A 21,566-nucleotide genomic window follows, 5' to 3' on the forward strand; every position below is an offset into this window, starting at 1 on the left:
CAACATAAGTGCCTATCAAATTATGGCCCAAGGTTATTTGTCCATGATGCCACCATTCATGTGCTACACCGTCAAGATGTAATGCAACATATTTAATTGCTTCTTCTTCCATCATAGGGTTTAATTGGAAATATGTATCTAGTTTTTGCACCCAAGCTCGAGCAGTTGTCTTACCAAAACCATCAAAATAAGGAATGGACATCTTCCCAATTTTCCTTTGCAATTCACTGTTATTTCCTCGCTATCCTTGTGGCCTATGTTTCATTCTGACATCTAAATATTCTCTAAATGTCATTGTTGATCGGAATTCTTCACCGGAATCTAACCAATCTTGATGTATTTCTGCTTGTATCTCTCTTATTGTTGGTTCATTTTCAGGTGGCTGATTTCTAGTAAATGTAGGCATAAATGGTCTGGCTGTTCCTGTTCTTTCTGGCTGATTATTAACTGACTGTTCATCTCTACCCCCATTATTTCCCCCATTATTTTGATGTTGATTATTCTGCCTTCCATTATTTTGGTGCTGATTTATATTATTGGCCATAAACTGAGTCATCAAATTGGTCATTCTGTTAACATTATCTTGCATATATTGCTGACTTCTGATTAATGCAGCCAACAGATCCCTATTGTTATCGAGGTCTCCCATGTTGGTTTCAAAGATAATTTCTTCGTCAGTTTCTGTGTGACTATCCTCAATTTCAAATGGAATGGACGTACTACTCTGTGCTAAAGGAGAGTTTGTAAATCTGTTTTGATGGGCCCTAGTACTTCGGAAATTATAATTTCCTTGGTGCATACTCAGCTGTGCATTAAATTTTCTGAAAAATACCCTACAGGCTGGCAGGATTTAAAGCTCTGATACCACTGTAAAGTTCCCTACTAAACTGATTGCAGCTAATTGTGTGCAACCCGAAATTATAATTTCCTTGGTGCATACTCAACTGTGCATTAAATTTTCTGAAAAATACCCTACAGGCTGGCAGGATTTAAAGCTCTGATACCACTATAAAGTTCCCTACTAAACTGATTGCAGCTAATTGTGTGTAACCCGAAATTGCAGAAATGTCTTATTTAATTCAACTGATAGGAATACTTATGAGTTTTATTCAAATATGTAATCCATGCATATCCAAGATTAATTTGTATATTTAATGGTCTTCGTAGTATTGACTGTATATTCAATATTCAGAACTTATAATGAAATATTTCAAGGTGCACCTGTAGAGTTGCATTGGCAGGAACGTTGCGATAGTTTCCCCTTGGCACGTCACCATTTGCTACGCTGCTTGGGATCATGGATGGCACGATACAAATGCTCTTATTTCTGCTACTGATCATCAACTGTTTCTGGTCTCCGCCCCAGCATTCCGTGATTTGTGTTCAACTGTTTCTGGTCTGCGCCCCAGCATTCCGCGATCTGTGTTCTCTATCCACGAGTTTGTGGATCTCCGTGCCTTCTCTTTGTGACTGGAGGCACCCCGCGTTCGTAGATTATACCATTACTACGTTCACGCACTCGCCCAATACCGCAGCCATCAGTTACACTTCCCGTTCAATATTCAATCCCGGGCACTCTCCGTTCTGCTCCTGCGTTATGTAATATACTCCGTTATGCTCCTGCGTTTGGAACATGCCCTACGCGATTCCGGAAATGTGTGAAGAGATCCACGCGGTGTCAACTACTCCACAATTGCCACTCTCGGATCACGCGATTCAGATTCCACCGATAGGCCAGCAACCCACTGACGAAAGGAGGAAATATTATGTTTGTGTCTGTCACTCCGGACTTCGAATTCCCTTATTCACACCCCCAAACAATATTCCCGCTATGCCATTTTATTCCTCTCGAAGTAGTTTCATCAACTGCTTCCATTAGCAAAATAAATTAATATACAAATTATTTATATTAATCCCAAAGTAAAGTATTAATATAAAAATAATTAATATCGTGAACTTTATTTTCATGGTTTATATCCTTATTTGGGGAACATGACACTAATTTGCCAAAGTTTCATTTGAAATGTGATTCATACATCTTTTCATAACTGATCTTTCAAGTACTATATGTAATGAAAGCACTTTTATCAAATCAGGTTTGCAAAGTAATTGATCACTCGCTGATATCCTCCATTTTCTAGAGTCATAGTGCTTGACACATGCAACAACAGATATCACCGATTTCTGGATTTGATTATCTGCAATTTTGTAACATCAACATTTCAGACCAAACCTAATGATCCATCGTCGGGATTAGATAGCTATAGAAGACAGAAATGGAGAGATGCTAGCAAACCAAGTACTCCAAATTCTTGACTCTAAATGGAGATAGGAAAAAGGCTGCTTCATGAGTTTTCTATTTAAGAACATTTTTGTTATTTTACTCCTTTTTGTAACTTTCCAATTACAATTCTTGAACTTTGACATGTCCTAGACCAATCTTTGATTTAGAGTATTCCATCACCCAAACTGATGCAGTATCCACGGTTTGAAAATGAAACAATAGGATATATTTAGGAGTTGTTGTTTGGTATATGCATTGACCACTGCCGAGCAAACCCTTCTATGACTGTCACAAAACTGACGTGAGAAATGTTGCTGTCCAATGCTTATTCAGTGAAAACGACAGATAAATACCTCCTCAAATTCACCGATATGAAAGCTGTTATAAAAGCTGATATATTGCCTTAAAATGACTGAAAATCTGCTGCAACAGTGAAGCAAAAAAGCATTATATAATTTTTCATTGGTTTGGATTTTTTTCAATAAAAAGTTGAGTGTTTGTGGACCAGCTAGCCTTCCCAGGGCAGTCAAAATAGATTGATATCCCCAGCTGTCTTAGACAAAGTCCTCATATTTTCAGGATATTCATGGAACAGCTAGACAAAAAAAAAATCATCAGGAATTGCAGGAGGTCACTTCACCAGAATGTTCCCAGCAAAGGTACAGGGCAAAAAGGACACAATTCGACCTAGAACTTGTTCACCTATTGAATCATCAAACTCCTAGACGGTGTCCCCAAACACCACATTGACAATTAAGATATCAGGAAGGTGAAGGCAAACAACTTTTTAGGCACACATTCTGTCAGCTCATTCCTGCATGTCATAAATTACTTTTGCATGATACCACTCAGGATCAACCCCATTGGCACTCAGGATTGAACCATAGAGCCATCTGCGCTGATACAGATTCTGAGAAAGTCATCAAACTGAAGGCATAAAATTTTGAGCAGTGGTAAAGTGACTCTGCAGCTTCAGCATCATTCTTCCTCATCACTTTTTAAAAATTAAAACTAACCTTATCTACTTGCTTACTTATTGCATGTACTGTTCAATTATCAGTCCCAACTAATCATTCTAGGTTAAATTTGTGCTCATTGATTGCATATAATTATTTGGCCTTGATTATTTATATAAAATGTTTTTTTAATTTCTTTACGATAGTGAAGGAGAGCCCTTAAAGCTCTCTTTCAATCATAATTTTTTTTTTCAGCACAGAGCTGCCATTGTTTCAGTGCTCTTGTGCTACAGCCAAATTAGGAGGATTGTTCAATAATTTTAAGATTTTATTTCCATGAATCATTTTGGTACACAACATAGTTCCTACTCCAGCTCACTTAGTCAGGTTTCACAATCAGTGTTCCACGGGGACGCGCCCCCCCCCCCCCTTTTGGCTGTGTCTCGGAGACGGGGATGTCTCCGGGACGGGGACGCGACGTACCCTGCCGTCCCGCCACCCAAGCGTCGCCGGAGACGGGGAGACGTCTCTGTGTCTCCCAAGGAGATGTGGAGATGTCAGGTTTCACAATCAGTGTTCCACGGGGACGCATCCCCCCCCCCCCTTTTTGGCCGTGTCTCGGAGACGGGGGGACGGGGACACGACGTCCCCCGCCACCGCCACCCAAGCGCCGCCGGAGAGGGGGAGACGTCTCCGTGTCTCCCAAGGAGACATGGAGACGTCTCCAAGTCTCCTTGGGAGACGTATGGGTGTCTCCCCATCCTTCGAGAGACGTGCAGACGTCTCTTGAGGGACGGGGAGACACCCAGACGTCTCCCATCGTCCCCACGTATGTGCAATGTTTAAAATTAAAATTTTAAAAAAATTTAAAAATTGACTTTTTGGGGGATTAAGGGGTAACCCTAATTGGACGTGGGCCAATAGAAAAATAACACCGGACGCCTTTGAAGATGCCCCTTGACCCCAACTTGGGGGCGCTGCCCCCAAACCCTCATCGAAAAATATAGGGGGAAACCACACTAATGGAAGTAGGGAAAATTTAACCTCCGAGTCAGATTAGGCTCCATATAACAACATAATTAGCATTGAAGAAATATTGGTATTTAGATTTAGTATTTCAAATTTCCTATAGTTTCATTTGAAATGTAATTCTTATACTATTATACTGTCATACATCTTTTCAAAACTAGTTTTTCAAGTACATGTATATGTATAACTATATCAGCACCACCACCCCGCCGCCGTCCCCCCACCGTCCCCAAACTTAGGCCCTTAGTCCCCCCGTCCCGGAAACCCGTCCCCAACGCTGGTGGAACACTGTTCACAATCAATCATAGTGAGATGTAAAATGTTTAACTCAGAGTTTCCATAGTTATTTGCCAACATAGTTGACAGAGGGGGAAGCTGCTAAAAATTTTGGTGTTTGAAATATTTGATGCAATACCCCTACTGGTTTGAATTAATGTTTGATCTACATTAACACAGAATCTGCACATAATCTGTTTCCAGCTACTTGAAAAGAAAAATTCAAATTCCTTACAAAAAGACTAGGAATAGACTCAATGGCAAACTTCTGGAACATAACACTAATTGAAATGGTTGAGCCATAAATTCTAGGAAAAATAGCATCACGATCATCACACAGGACAGTAAACAGTTTGTCAGTTCATGTAGTACTACGATGTATACCCTCTAAATCAAAAAGTGAAAATCAAAAGAAAAGCTATATCATGTTAAGTTTTTGGTGTCAGTCTCACAGATGTAATTCATGGAGCAGACTAACTACAATACTATATTGAAAAAAACTCAAATTAACAATAACAATTCTGAAATTGTAATAATCTTAACTTATAAATATCAAGCAATTGCAAAATGTACAGTGTACATTACAAAATTATTAGCTCACAATACATATAGATAGAATACACTCTATATAAGAAATCAAAGACCATTTAAATCACCTCGTTATAAGAAGTTGCCACCTGGGGTTGCTGCTGCTGTTGCTGTTGTGGGTAGCTTGCCTACATCAAAAGGCATAACCCATATGCAAAAAATCAGTAAAAATTACACCACAACTTAAAAACCCAGAAGAAGTTGACATAAATAGATGTAAACTCACAGCTTGTTGATAAGCTGCCTGGCTTGCATAGTACGCAGCCCACTGAGCCTCCAGGCTTTGTTGTGATGTTCCAACAACATTTGAGGTTTGTGCAGCACCAGATGCAACTTGCGCAACATTCTGCTGCAGTTGCTGCTGTTGCTGTGGCTGCGGCTGTGGCTGCTGCATAAATAAGACCATAATACCGTAACAAATCACTCTTAAAAATATATCTTAAAAAAAAAAGTCACACGAAGTGAAAAATTTAGTCTTTCAAATCTGTAAAAGACACCAACTACCGAACATGTGAAAGATCAACTCTGTTGTCAGGATAAATTCAAATGACTAATCATAACTTCTCATGAAATTGCTGAAAGAAAAATATAAATTTCCATGCCTGTACATTCTTAAAGAGTGAAAAATATTCAAAGCATGCACAAAAAGAGCAATACAAGGACTTTGCATAAACATACTGATCAACTTAGTAATTCTGAAATATTAGAGACATTCACATACCTGTTGATTGTAATAGGCTGTGTATGCTTGTTGTTGAGACCCATCCTGGGACTGCGCTGTTAGAATACCCACTGCATTAGCTACTGGAGCAGCTGCATTCATTTGTTGATATTGTGGAGCATTGCTTTGAGGGGTTGGCTGGTTATATGATTGGGTATACTGAGCTTGCACCTGTGGTTGAGTGGCCTGCTGATATTGTTGAGTATTAATTTGAGAGGCTGTCTGGTTATATGGTTGGCTGTACTGTTGTTGAGCTGGTGCTCCATACTGTTGGCCATACTGCTGTGCATATGGTTGCACATAAGCATATGGTTGAGATTGAACTGCCTGCGAATTATAAAACTCTTAAAACATTAGAAGAAACTAAAAATCACATACAAAGTCAAAACTACCTCCTAATTAAAAAAAGTTTTTTAGGTCACTGCTAAGTAAGATACCAATTTATAAGGGAATTGTTTTTTCTCATAGAAGCAAACATCTGCAAAAAATCGTAATTATACGCAATTAATCAGCAGTCGGGGAACTTGCCAATTTTTTCCCCCAAAAAATCAGATTTAATCGGTCAAAGGTGGTCAACGATTTTTTCCAAAAAAATTGCCAAAAAAATGCCAGATTAATCAGAATTAGCCGGGGAAAAAAACGAGAGAAAAACGTGAACCCTAAATCGAAATTCGGCGAATTCACAAAAATTCGTCTTAAATTTGTTGGATAACTTGCAGAGGTTTCTTCTGTCAGCAGACGACTAGTTCACACTTGCTGTCTGGAAATACGAGGGGGGCCGCATGCTGATGCGATGCTCAATGAGATGTATAACCCTACCCCTTTTGGATTTGGACCTGTGACCTCCACTATCAAGTAAAAATTACCCAGAGAATGAGAAAAAAGTTTGAATTCATATAATAAATCTTTCATATCCATAATATTAAATGATGTATAGATACTAACCTTTCTCATTATGAAAGGAGGGTAAAAGCAAAGGCTCAGACAGATCAGTGAAAAGGAAGAAAGGAAAAGATTCAAGGTTGAATATTTCAAGTAGAGATGATGAGTATGGAAGGTTGCCTGATAAATCATGGTAGTGTTACTAGGTCAATCACGTTCACTTTCAATAATGAGCAGATTCAAAACCATGATCTAAAAAATTTTGCAACGAGTTCCTCACGTGCACCTAAGAGGCCACCTTACCAGGGAAGAACTGTCTGCAGCTTTCTTAAAGTTGAATAAATAAAAATCATTATATTTTTCATTGCAAGGCAGAAGAAAAATCAAAGTTTCTCAGAACAAAGATAAAAAATGAACAAATGATGCCTCAAATGAAAGATTGCTCATTCATATACATGGGGAAAATATCAAAGTAGTTAGAATCTTTTGAGTTAAATACCACAGCAATACCATAAGATCTACAAATTTCTACCATAACAGATAAGTGAGAAACAGAATGGTCAAACCTTGACTGCCAATATCTGTGACTACAAAATGCTCATTGTTAAAAGTTATACTCATTCATGAGAACAAGTTGCAATTATTTTATTTCTAGAATGCTTCTGTATACTAATAACTGATACACATACATAGCACAATTGAGCAGATAGCAAAACCAAATCAATAGATTTGATGCCTTGGCATACCGGTTCTTGTTGTGCAGGCTGTTGCTGGTAATATTGAGCACTTTGAGAATACTGCAGAACAACAAAGAGAGATCCACACATGATTCTTGTCCATAGATTAGATAACAACTTCTAAGTTCTTAAGAATAAATGATCAAACACAAACCTGCCCCTGCTGTTGTTGTTGTGGTTGCTGTGACGGAATATAACCTGGTGCTGGTTGTGAATAGTACTGTGTATATGGCTGTTGAGTGTTCTGTCCAAGCTGTTGCTGAAGAAATTATCATATATGAGAAATAATCAAGAATAAATGACCAAGTGATTACAGCATTCAAATGTTAATCAGCCATATAATGCCACAAATTGTCAAATAACATAAATTATGACTAACAAACATTTCTAAAAACTATAGGCTATTTGAGATTGGAAAAAAAACTCTACCTGTCAATTAAAATATAAAATATAATAAGAGGAACAAAGATACTTCACAATCAATCAAACCTCTAATATAGATGCATAGAGTATTGTCAATTGAAAAAGAAAAAACAGTACTAACCTGATATTGTGTTTGCAGTACAGTTTGTTGCTGCTGAGTTTGTTGATGATATTGTTGCTGATAACCATACTGTGAATCACCCTGCTTGAATGCATTATCTACTGTCTGCTGAGTCTGATTTTGGTAGTATTCCTGAATATATACACAATTCACACTTTAAAGCTCAAAAATAAAGGCAGAATATAAGAATCATCTTTTTGTTTATCCAAACAGATTAACTTAGTATTTTATAAGACTCCTCTTTCATTTTCACTTATTTTGAAACCTTAAATTATAAGCTCGATAGCAATTCAACTCAACAAGAATCGTTGACTGCTTGAAAATGCAGTAAATATAAACTAAATGTTTGCCTATCTCATACATGAATGCCTCAGTCCTGAGTTTTTCTAGATCAATCCAGCATAATTAGAGTGTAATGTTATGATTCATAAAAGTAACGTATATGGACAATGCAACATATACAGGCTCCATATACACATTTGGCACCATACAAGATATTTGCTGATTAACTAGTTTACTCATATTACATTTAGAGTCACTTTCAAAAGAATTGGGATTGTAAAAAATTTAAAAATATGATTCTGAATTTACAAATCAACTCCCCAATTAATGTAAGAGCCTTAGTAAGAAATAACTAAAACATTATCTTTAAATACATTTAAGGAAATTGGGGAGTGAATATAGTTCTAAAAAAGAGAATTTAACATTTTGCTCTGTATAAGAAACTTTGGATTCAAGTAAGAGTATAAATGCTTAGTATCAAATAATCACATCAACCAGGTCTCAATACAGCTCTAAGGTACAAATGCTTCATGTTAGTAAAATTAACAAGTACCTCTCTTGCCTTCACTTCTCGTGCTTTAGCTTGGGCAGTAGCTACCTATGATAAAATCAAACATTCTTAATGTCTCCCAACAATTGAAGAACATTGTTAAGAGTTTTAACTAAATTCCAATTATGATGCTTATCAAATTGTTGCTCACCTGTGCGATTGTGGCAGGATTTATAGAACCATGCCCTGCCAGTGAAACAAAACAAAAATAAATGTTAAAAAAGAAAATCTAAAAAACCATAAATAGCATACTTTAGGACATGAGGATCAGATAGGTTCTAGAACCTTGGCTAGGTAGACGAGGAATTGGTGCCAGAGTTGCTCCAGCAGCCATTCCACGCCTAGCAGGCAAACTATTCATAAGTGGAGGGCGACCCATCATTCCTGCAGGAGCTGCACCCGTCCCTAGCATTCCAGTGCCACCACCTGGAAGACCATGATCGTGCAATGCTTGGCTAACATGAGATCCACGTCCAAATTGCTGCAACATATTAGTCGAAACAGTTCATCAGGGGCAACCCATTATCCCAACAAGAAGTTTGAAAGAGCTTGATTTAAATGATTAGGACAAAGTTTTATACCATCCCTATGCCCATGCCCATCATGCCTGTACGACCAGGTCCCATAAAACGCTGTCCTGGTGAAGGTGTGGGCATTGGCATGTGTCCTCTTACAGGGGCATTTCCCATCATACCTGCATTACACAAAGCACAGAAGCATATATAAAAATTTGCTACATTGAAACACTCCAGAAAACTTAACAAAGTTAGTGTACATGCCTGGATATACCCCTCTACCACCATGACCATAAGGAGCAGGCCCAGACTGGCTTCCAAAACGCATTTTGTAAGACTGCATTTGCAAATGATTATTTGGTATTAAACAAAAAGGCTAGAAACAAAGTGCTTAAAGGTGCCTGTATGCTAAGTGAGCTGCCGTACCTTGTAATTAGTACCAACATAGATGAGGAAAAATGACATTAGTGTGATAACTACTAATTTAGATCATCTGAAATAACTAGAAACTACAGTGTCAAATGCCAAAAAAATTGAAAATCTAACTTTTTCTAAGCACTACTAATTACAACAAAATAGCCATTTTGTGCCAAGTAAATCCTTCAACTCTTAAGATAGTAACTTAAATGATTATGAAATAGAATGCTTGAAAACAAATATTAGTCACCTGAGCTGACTTTGTGGGATTTGCAAAACTGACACGTATGCTATGCCCTTCCAGCTCATGGCCGTCCAAAGCTTGATGTGCTGAGATGTTAATGCAATTCTCTTATTTATTAGATTTCTCAAAACTTATAAACACAGTAGAAACCTAACATGCAAAAAGTAGCTGTCCTAAATGACAGTTATAATGAAAAACTTGTCAAACTTACAGTAAACTTTTTAGATACTCACCCATGTCTGCACATAAAGAATGATAGAAGTCAATAAATCCAAAGCCACGAAACTGGTTACTCATCCCAATAGCTAAGTGGCAGTCCCTAACTTTCCCGTATTGCCCAAACAATGATCTTAGAGAAGCTTCTACCTGAAACCCGTTGGACACAGTTGTAGAAAAATCACCAAAAAATCCCTCGGGATATTTTCCCAAAATTTAACCTACTTCGGACTTCAATCAAGAGCTCCATGAAACTTCAAAAGGAGAAAGTTATGAAGACGAAAATGTACAAAAAATCTGTGAATAAAATATCTTACATTTGGATTTTCCTTGGGTATGCGATCAACAAAGAGAACAGTTGAAAACATATCTGCAATTTTCTTACAGTCCGACCATTCAACACGTAAGACTCGGCCATCCATGTTTATGTTTCCCATAGCCATCTTAGCAGTCAAAGCCTGAAAAGATGCATTCATTAGAAGTTGGCAGAAAGGAACTGTTCAATTAATCCACATCATACAAGTCACCTTCACATAGCTTATAGACTAGACTGACCTGAGATTTTAAACTATATTCCACAAAACCATATCGCTTACTCTGACCCGCCGCATTGCGCAAAACCTAAAAGAAGCCAATTGTGCTCTAAAATATAGTATATCCGTTGCAATGTAAACAAATTGAAAACACATACTTTTAACTTTCCCGATTTCGATAACATATAGTGAGTACAATGGCAGGATGTAAAAACTTACAAAAGCTCTCTCTATTGTACCATGCTGTTCAAACATTTTTCTCAGCAATTCATCATCAATGTCTGGAGTAAGATTACCAATAAAAAGCAATGAATCTGAACGAAATGCTTCAATGCGCAATGTCCGATCACCAAGTTGTGCATTCTGAAGCTTTTCTTTTGTTTTAGCAACTAATTCTTCTCCTTCAGCAGTTGCTGTTTCATATCGAATGATTGCAGCATCTTTCCTTTCATTTTCAAATACAATGCTTGAGATCTTTCCAAACTCAGAAAACATATTTGATAACTCCTGGAAATTGACAAGCAGTTTAATGCATGATTGAAAAAATACAATTGCATCAAATGTCACCCTATATATTAATAATATTTTCCAAAAAAGTACAAGGCTTACACAGTATATAGAAACCAAATTGTTAAGCAATACCATCTATCACATGATCAAACAAAAAACTTAACCCGTCCATGTTTGTAATATAACAAAGTCATCCCAACTTTGCATATGAGGATCTCACACACCAACCAGAGAAAAGAATGTAACAACTCTTTTCATAAAGTAATAAAAAAGTTTGAGATGTATACGAACATGTATGTTATCCTCTCAATCTAAGAAAATTCATAGGTCATGGTGATGCATAAGTGCCATGTACCACAACCACTTGCAATACACAAAGCTGATACTACACCACAGCAATGGAGGATATCAAATGCAAGAATTAACCATACCAGCATCAAATAACCAACAAGCTTATGTGACTGATGAAGAAAGAGAAAACAACTCCATCAGAGACCCTACTTTGTTAGCACCAAATAGGATTTTAAAACACGAGTATATATTTATATTGGCAAGATGTTTTGGACATCCTTACAAGATAATCTGCCAATTTTTTACTAATTCCATTCCATTACTTGAAAAAATATCCACTTCTTGGAAATATGCACCATTCATGGTTCACTTCATGGTTTTCTCCACTCTGAATCCATCTAGTGCTTAGCTTTTGCCCCGGACATGGAAACTCTATTTAAAAGACGCAAAATTAGGATTCTTATCATTAATCACTATCTGAGCTGCTTGTCCTGCAAAAGGCCTTATAGGATACATACAAACAAATTTGAATTATTTACAAAAATAATTAAGGGAAAAATCAGACCTAATATGTGAGCCAACTAATTATATAGAACCTTCAAGCTTTAACTTATGATAAGCAAATTATCTACATGTCATATAAGAAGGGTGCAAACTCTCTAATAGTCTTATAAGTAAAGTTAAATGCTCATTGCTTATTGTTAATCCTTTATCAGTCACTGTTTCATCTGTTAGTTTTTAGCAATCGGATTAGCAGTATAGAACAGAAAACCAAACTAAAAATAAAGCACCCACATAACATGCTTATACCCTGGGAAAACCTCCCTCTTGGAGGTGAAAAACCCAGCTACAATATCTCAGATCTTTATTAGGCAATGACCAATTGAATCTTTACAATGAGCTTCAACACTTGAAGCTATCAGCAAACTAAACACAGTAATATCTTCCACCTAGGGCACACTGTAGTAGTGAACTTATCTGCAGATGTTGCTGTCACAAAGATGAAGTTCGCAGATGATGTCCACAGCCTTCAATGACAGTTCGCTGACCTTCAAGTGAAGACTGCTGTCAGAAAGGAAGGTTCGCTGCCTTTGGATGGAGTTCGCTGACCTTCAAGGGTGTTCGCTATGCTTCCAAAGGTGTTCGCTGTGCATCTACAGAAATTCGCCGACTCCTGAATATGATTCGCTGATCACGGAGATGATTTGCTGCTCCCTGGAGTAATTCGCTTGATAGCAGATAGGAATGTATTTTTACTGAATTGTGTAGGTTCTGTTTGTGACTTCAAGTCACTTCTTATTTATATGCTTCAAACTCCTTTGCCACCTAGGTCGGCCTTGGCGCCAAATTGCATTTACAATTTATATATTAAATAGGTCATGCCCCATAACACTTACATGACACATAAGTTGTACGCCCAAATAGGGCCAGATAAATATAAAGCCGAATTGCTAAGGCCAAAGGCCACTAAGCAATTAAGTGAACTAGGTCAGCCCAAGCAAGGGATCCCACCTAGCTATAAATCAACATCATCTAGCAGGAGTTTGCTTCAAAGTTATGCACCAGATAAATATCTTTGTAATCAGCAAGCGAACTAAGAAAATGATATCATTTTTCCTTCTGCTCTCCCCTCTATCTGATGAGAGAAGTTAGAAACCAACAAGAAGTAAACCAAAATGCTGTTTTTTGCCACCTACGGCATCCCATCTTGCTATTTTTTTATGGATAAAATCAACACCACATATCCCCAATATAGTTTGCAGTAAGTCTGTGAAGTATAGGTATCTTTTTTTATTAGTCCATCACCTTGCTTAACATCTCTGCAGGTAGTCACTTCTCTTATGTTTGGAGATTCATGGACTAGATCATTGAGAATATTTTTTAATATCATATCAATCCCTCTGATGGCACCATTGAAAATCATCTTTATATACAAGTAAAAGGCAAATTTTGCCCCCAACATGTAGATCAATCATTAAGTTGCTAAAAACACAAATATTGGTTGTGTTCAAGCTCAGGCAATACAGCTATAAGTGGGGCTAGCCTCTGACTTGGGAGTTTTAGGGGTTGAATAGCTTGATAGCATTAATTTAACAGTAAGCCTGCGAGGCTGATTGTCCTAGTTGCCCAAAAAAGCTTGTAATGTCCCATTGTTGAACAATTCTTATCTCTGCTTTTAAACAATAATTCTAACTCAAAATGATATTTGTGTTATATTTATAAATATTAATTTATCTAAACTCATATTTTGTATTATAATATTCAAACTTAAAGGTTATGAAATATTTCTATAACTATATCTTATCCGTGTTTTCTTCTGTGATTTTTCCTTTAATTTGCAGCAATTTCCTTTGTATAAATCTTTAATTTATGGTCAAGCTATGGGTATTCATCCACCAACTTGATAGGAGAAGTTAAGGGTTTTAGTCCTTAAAATTTCTCCATGAACCTTAGGGGGGCTTTGTCCTCTTTAGCTGTATGATTCACTTGGAATATATCATGATATTTCTTCACAATTGATGCCTCCCTTAAATAGAATATTTATCCAAGAGTCCCCACTCCTTAAATGTCTAATTGTAATTTCATCAGTTAATCCAAGTGCTGCCTTTTTACCTTTTGTGATTCCTTTTATTTAGGATCTCTTTATCTTTTAGTGCTGATGTGGTTTGTCTCATTCAGAATCTCTAATTCCTTTGGCAGCTACTGAATTTAGTGGCAGTTTATAAAAAAGTAACAATCCCTTGTCATGTAGCGGCAGCTCCTAAATGAGGTCTTCCTTAATAAATTAATAATTAACCTGGATTTAATTTCTGAATCAGGGGGCACTACAGTCCACTTTGCCCAAGATTGCTTGTCCTCAAGCAATCACAAGCCAAGATACTGCTTGGAGTTACCAGGATCCAAAATCAACCTTGTAGATTTGTTGTTCCTAGACATTGATACTCCTTGTGATGTAAGTAGCTTCTGCTATGATACTCAGATATAATCAAGAATTGAAAACTTTGCACTAAGTGATTCGCTTATTATCTTGGTTAAGTCTGACTCTGTTCTACAATGTTGTCCCTGGAGAATAGTTGTTAATGTACTTCCCTCAACCAGACTGCCAATATAGTTCTTTATATGCCCTAAGGTTGATACCATCCTCTGAAGTATAGAGACAATTTGTTGTCCAATATACTTCTGGTTCATGTACTTATATTTCCCAGTAAGTCTTAACAACAAAACCAGGAGTTGAAAATTGGCACGGTACATATTAAGTCATTAAGATAAGTTTCCTCTCATCCTCAGAGACAAGAAAAAAGACACCTTGCAATAGCACAGTTTGAAACCAAGAAAAGGTCACATCAATCCAAAAATCAAATTTCCTTTTGCATCAACTGCATCTACAAAGAACTGCTTTGGTTGGCCCAACCTTCACACAAATTAATGGATTTCTTTTTCAGGCAAAATAGGAAAATGAGCTTTCCATATATTAAGATGAGAATTAGAATCATGACACACATCTATTGCTTCTTTGAAATGACTTTTTTGTCCAAGGGGTTGAAATTAATTGGTTAAAGCATTGAATTCTCAATGTGGAGACCCAAGTTTAAATCCCAATGGGACATCTAATATGGAATTCTAAGTTGTGACTCTTGGTATTCCATAGTTGACTTCTAATGTGGAGGTGGTTTCTAAATAAGTGGATTTCTAAGTTGCGACTCTTGGTCTTCCATAGGCAGTTTCTAGTACAGTTGCTTCAAAGGAGCTGTTATTAGTCTCATCGTTGTGCTTACAAGAGCTTGTATTGATCTCATGTCGATGCCCATATGAGCAAAATATTTGTAAACAATTAGCAATATAAAAAAATGATTTTATATCTTTTTGGTCCACTTTCGATGTTCTCACAAAATGTAACTAGACTAATCAAAAAGTTTCTAGAAAAATCCCAAAATTCTTCTCTCCTTTCATTGGGCAACTCAAGATCCATGGGGTGGCTATCATAAAAGTCGTTGCTTTTCCTAGTAATCTCATTTGTTGTATTCTCCAGTTCTAAATATTGCTCTTCAAACTGATCACCACAAGTTTCAAGAGTAGAACCATCCTTTTCACCAACTAAAATTCGGACAAACTCAAATAGAGATTTGTCTATTGCACAGTCCACATCTGTATAAATATTGAATTGTATGAGAAAATCTGATTTACTTTCCCTAAATTATTTTGGTGTCTTTAGGCATTCCATTCCAGCCTCATGACATTGGCTGATTGTGATTGATTGGTGTGAAGTATTGCTTTCAATTGGTTTTTATTAGCCCAGACAACATTGTAGGTGAATTTCCAATCAGCAATGATTGACTCCTTTGTGCAAGAATCAATGTGATGTTTTCTACCAATGCTTGCCTTCCTCCCCCCTTAATCAAAATGTAAAACATAGGAGCATTATAGTTCTGCACTATAAATGGTACTATCCGACTTACTTAGAACAGTGGTAAAATAATTCTCCTCCAATGACAAAAAAAGAAAGAGATCTCCACTCTGCAATAGAGTCCCTTCATAGATAGGTGGTAGGAATACGTTCTTATTATTAAAATCCAATAAATTAATGTCCTCCTTCTATATGAACATATGTGCACTAGTGTGAAATTTGTGGGGTGATGTTACAAAGGTTCCTTCCAATGAATACAATGGAAAGAAGATTGGAAATTTTATATCATTGCCATTTCCTATAGCAGCTAGGGAGCTTTCCCAAGTTACTCCTTGCTTACTAAAATTCATTCTCATGCACCATCCTCTCTCTGGTGTTAGATGTATCATATCGAAATCATCTCATCATAAGCATAGTCTTGTAACATTCATTTATTTCCTTGTAATCCATTTGCCCCCTCTACAAATAATTAGAACTACAAAAAGCTCAACAATAGATTTAGATTCAGAGTTTTACAAGCCATCTAGGTGTGTATATTGCCCATGTTTTCCCTAAATGCCATCCCTCCAAATAAAGACATGGACATTTTATTGGATCCAAAAGCTTCGTGCAGTTAACTGACTTTCAATAATTTCACCTGGAAATATATTATCTCCCAGATCGTTGTAAGACTTCATATATTCTATACCCCAAAAATTTAGCTCTGTTGCTTAATTAAGTGCCATCTCCAAATTTCCTGTTCTTAGTGAGAACTTTAAGAGTACTCTTTTTCAACATTACTTATCTTTGCAATTGGACTGATGTTGACAATGTAATATCTTCCTAAATATATGATCTGATTCTGCTAATTTGTAGTTTCCAATGCAGCTAATGATCTCAGGTGTATAAATGTACCATAAAAAAATGTTTTTCTTTATTGAACATCATGCCTCTCTTTCAATTGGGCTTTATGTACACAAAAATTTTCCTAAATGTAAGATTTAATACTGCTAAATTTGTAGCTTCCAATGTTCAATGCTCATAATGGTCTTGAAGTACATAAAAAACCCATATGAGATATCTCTTGCTTTATTGTACTTCTTATCTCCCTAAGAAGGCTTAGATATTATATTCAAGCAGTAAGCCAGCTCCACCAACTAACCTTTGTGATTATAAAATTATTTTGATCGTTCACCACCTTCCAATTCATGCCAGATCATATTTCTGTTCCTTTAAATCGTCCAAAGATTAATGATTGATCAAAAGGACAAGTTTGACTCTTGCAAGTATCTATGGTAACCTAGGTAACCAACCCTCAACCTACTTATCCAAACGATTTCAGGTACTAATGCCTCTTTTTGCCTTCTGTCTTCCAATTTCAATCTATTTTGGGAAATGCACCCCTCACAAATGTGCCATTATATTGTTAATCTGCTTTTATAACAAATGATGCTAAAGTTAATTATATGAGAGATTATCAGAGCCATAGTAGTATTGACAAATTAAAAAAACATTGAAATATGGAAATAAAAACTGCTATTGTCATTTCCTAAGTTACCGAATCGGAATCTGAATCGGAATCGGGTACGTGGGTACGGTACGCAGGTACGGCAAAAAAAATTTGAGGGAGCTGGGTACGTTGGTATAAAAAACATATAAAAATCATAAATATGTATATTAAAATTTAAATATATTAATTCTAAATTAAAAAAATATTTATATATATTAAATATTACATATATTAAATATATACTTTATAAATTTAATATTATTTTAAACTTATAATTTTATTATATAACTATTAAGATATAGTTTTACGAACAATATTCTAATATAATGTATAATAATTTTAAAATAAACTATTTTATATATTTCATTATTAAAAATTAAACATATTAATTATAAATTAATATTAAATATATCTTATAAAATTTATATTATTTTAAATTTGTAATCTAATTATATAACTACTAATATATAGGTTACGGGACAATATATTAAGATAATGTATAATACTTTTTAAAAATCTATTTTGTATATACCATTCGCACAAACTACATTTGTCTAAAACATTTTTGTTCAACTCGGACAAATGAAGAAACTACTGCCGTCGCCTGAGCATTGCCGTGAGCTGTTGCCTGAGCGTTGTCGTGAGCCATGAGCCGTGAGACATGAGCCGTTGTCATAAGCCGAGTACAAACGAAGACAAGTGTTGCCGAAGACAAATCCCAAATGCGTTTTCTGTCTGCTGCCGTCGCCGAAGAGAAATTGTAAATACGTCTTTTGTTTTTGTTTTAGGGTTTAAATAACCCATTTTCCTTCCGTGAAAGTCAACCTAGACGAATCCAAGATGAATCGTATCCGAATCCGAATCCAAGACGAATCGTATCCGGATTTGGGGGAAAACCTAGACGTACCGGTAACTTAGGTCATTTCATGCCAAATATAGTTGCATAGTAAGAGGAACAAATGTAAGACACGAGTAAAATAAAAAGTTCAGTGTTGCCATACTCTCAAATTCTCAATGTGTGCCCTAATTAGCTGATGAACCTGATCCACTGTTCACCTGCACTCTGCAGCAGTTTGAATTTGAAATGAAGTTTTTTTTTCTAAAAGAGGTTAAATGAAAAATCAGGCTTTACAGGCGAGGGCAATTTTTTTTAAAACCTACAGGGTTATGGTATAACTCACAGGTTATAAAACAACCCCTAGGTTTTTCCCAGTTTTTTCAAAAACTCTGGATTTTTCCTAAAAACATGGGTTGGTGGAAATATTGGCCTTCTGGTTCCACCCAGCACACCCAGAGCCCCAGGCCACAATTAACTGGTTTTGCCAGGTAATATTATAATGATCAGAATACATCATTAGCAGTAAACAGATATCATCTTTATCCTTCCATATTTCTCCAAATGAAATGCTATTATGTTATACTATAAACTATAAAACCTTTGCTGGAAATTAAGAGTCGCTATCCCCAAAAAATTCAGTATCCTCTACAAATAAACAAAGTATTCCCAAAGATAAATATGTTAAAAATGTATACTGCTGCTGCAGATTTTAGAATCCAATTATAAAGGGTAAAAGTGATAACATTTAAAAACTGGTGAATAGTCATGCCAATTCTTGCCATCCATAGATTTCTAGTTGCGTTATCATAAATACCTATTACACACTGAATAACGTATGTGACTTCTATCATTACTTAACCTAGAGTTAAAATTATATCGTTCCACTCTCAAACCTTGCATATCTCCAAAATTAAAAATTTCATTACACTAAACTATTGATAATTCGGTACTATCACTAAAAACAATTGTGATGTTAGAGATAACCTATTCGTATCTGCTAATATTGTAACTATTGATAATTTGGTACTCAATCTTTACCACTGAAAACAACTATGGTGTTTGATTTCAGGAATTTACAAAACAATGAAAATCCACTCTCAAATCTTGCATATCTCTAAAATTAAAAACTTCATTACACTAAACTATTGATAATTCGCCATTCGATACTCAATCTTTATCACTAAAAACATTTGTGATGTTAGAGATAACCTATCCGTATCTACTAAAATTGTAACCATTGATAATTCAGTACTCAATCTTTATCACTGAGAACAATTGTGGTGTTAGAGATAGCCTATTTGTATCTGCTAATATTGTAATTGATTTAACAAAACTCTTTGCAATAGATGGTTTTTTCCCAGGTTCTGTCCTTGTCATATCCATGTGTTTGATGATTTCTGATTATTAATACTTTAGACAACATCATGTCCATTACTAAGATTTGTGTTTGAACCTAATTGTGGAAGCCTTGTTAAAACTCAAATACCAGATACAATCTGAGTGTAAAGTATTCATATATCCACTTAGCGTTGCTACAAATCACCTTTGTACTAAGAGCATCGGTAATATTTTGAACCGCTGTATTGATCAACATTAATATATCTTTGTTTCAATGTAAAATTAACCACAATCTTTGGATTTTCTGTCCGAGTAAGCACTGATCTCTACTGTTAACTTGACAGATGTTATCCCACCTTAACAAGAAAATAATAATAGTACAGCAAACATCCCCTGAATCTTTTAGAATCCAAACTTCACACAAACACTTTGCAAAGCACTGAATAGGTGACTTTTTCTATGCAAACACCATGTCAAACACCCTCAATTTTTGTGAAGTTTTTAAAAGTGGGAGCATTTTAAATAAATATTGTTGATTTTTTCATGAAATTACTACCAAGTACACTCTGAGATCTTACCTTTTGCCTTTCAAGCCATACTCAGATACAAGTCCAAGAAGCAAATCCTTACCACAATGTTTTTTTGAAATAAAGCTGTTAAATAAAATCTCTCAAGACTACTATAATATTATTTTGTAAAATCATTCCCCTTTAAAAAAATTTGAGGTCCAGCAAGTGCAAAATAGCCTCACAAATTGCAAAAAAGTTTCACATCTATAATGATTTGTTATAACTTGTATTAAAAACTCTAACTATGATGTTATGATATAATTGTTTATCGCAAGCTGTTGAATTTACAGCAAAGCTCAGTGAAGCCATATATAATCTAGGTTTTAAATAGAGCAAATAAACCATCCTACATGATCGTTTCTAATTAATCTTCGCCATGGTTCCTAAACACTAGTATATAATACCAAACAGTTATCAGATAGCTTCGTTGGTTCTATCAGCTGCTTTAAATACTCAGAAGTCGGTCAATCCATATTAATTATGGCTCTGTAGTAAAGTTCAAAAACCATCCTACAAGATAGTTTGTAAATATATGTTTTTACCTTTTACACATTTCCTTAAAAACTAGTATGATACCAAACAGTTGTCAGATGATTTTATCAGCTGTTTTGTATAAGTATCCTGTTCCTTTCAATCATCTCCTTATCATAATTCTGGTTCTGGACCTTCTGATACGTGTGCTGGTATTGATAAATCACCCTTACTGCAGTTAGAAAGCATGAAAACAATTAATCTCAAAAGTCACTCAATAGCCATTCTTTGAGCAATGAACAAGAAATGGACTTTTGATAAGCTTCCTTGCTAAATAATTTGACCAGTTCTTGAGAAGATTACATACTACATGGAGAATGAGTAGTCCAATCTCTTGAACTCTGTTGTTAAAACTGCTGTTCGGGACACAAATAAAATCCTAACCATTCAGACATGGATTAACCATATGTGCCCCTGCATCACTCTGGCAAATGGCATTCTTTCTATTAAATCCAGCACACTCTTCAAAATTGATACCTCTTAGTTACAAATACATTTATCCCCTTCCCCTCCCTTGAGTACACATTCAATATCAACAGAAAATTAAACACACTTTTATTTAGAACACTTCCACGACAAGTATAGAATTAAGACAAGCTGTTCATTTTACAGATTGCACTTTTCATCATAGTCTGTGCCCTAAACAGCAATTTACCAACTAGATGACAATCATTTTCCATTGTAGATGTTGTTTCATTCTTTGATTTGAACATGCCAATAACAATTAATACTCAAAGTTCCATCAGGCCAGAAAATGTTGCTTATCATATGTAACATGCCTGGAAAGGGACATCTAAGAATTTAAAAATTTGCTTTCACGA

General features: G+C 35.8%; 1 protein-coding gene across 14 annotated transcripts in view; it reads right to left on the bottom strand.

Annotated features, from left to right (window-relative positions):
• The window catches only part of LOC131072220 (RNA polymerase II degradation factor 1), a 43,004-nt gene that overhangs the window by 15,732 nt on the left and 5,706 nt on the right, over positions 1 to 21,566 (bottom strand). For 9 of the 14 annotated variants that reach the window (XM_058008324.2, XM_058008321.2, XM_058008326.2 and 6 more), the window contains 16 exons: positions 10,994 to 11,281; positions 10,797 to 10,862; positions 10,559 to 10,699; positions 10,259 to 10,391; positions 10,032 to 10,111; positions 9,629 to 9,701; positions 9,431 to 9,543; positions 9,135 to 9,330; positions 9,001 to 9,035; positions 8,853 to 8,897; positions 8,018 to 8,149; positions 7,628 to 7,732; positions 7,483 to 7,533; positions 5,855 to 6,181; positions 5,360 to 5,521; positions 5,202 to 5,261 (listed from right to left, as the gene is read on the bottom strand). In XM_058008324.2, the coding sequence (XP_057864307.2) occupies positions 5,202 to 5,261; positions 5,360 to 5,521; positions 5,855 to 6,181; positions 7,483 to 7,533; positions 7,628 to 7,732; positions 8,018 to 8,149; positions 8,853 to 8,897; positions 9,001 to 9,035; positions 9,135 to 9,330; positions 9,431 to 9,543; positions 9,629 to 9,701; positions 10,032 to 10,111; positions 10,259 to 10,391; positions 10,559 to 10,699; positions 10,797 to 10,862; positions 10,994 to 11,281 (2,007 nt within the window). Of the gene's footprint in view, positions 1 to 1,294; positions 1,867 to 5,201; positions 5,262 to 5,359; positions 5,522 to 5,854; positions 6,182 to 7,482; positions 7,534 to 7,627; positions 7,733 to 8,017; positions 8,150 to 8,852; positions 8,898 to 9,000; positions 9,036 to 9,134; positions 9,331 to 9,430; positions 9,544 to 9,628; positions 9,702 to 10,031; positions 10,112 to 10,258; positions 10,392 to 10,558; positions 10,700 to 10,796; positions 10,863 to 10,993; positions 11,282 to 21,566 lie in introns of those variants that run through there. The other 5 variants (XM_058008325.2, XM_058008327.2, XM_058008332.2 and 2 more) reach the window with 4 other exon arrangements.

This window comes from Cryptomeria japonica, chromosome 6, assembly GCF_030272615.1.
Source record: "Cryptomeria japonica chromosome 6, Sugi_1.0, whole genome shotgun sequence".
Taxonomy (NCBI): Eukaryota; Viridiplantae; Streptophyta; class Pinopsida; order Cupressales; family Cupressaceae; genus Cryptomeria; species Cryptomeria japonica.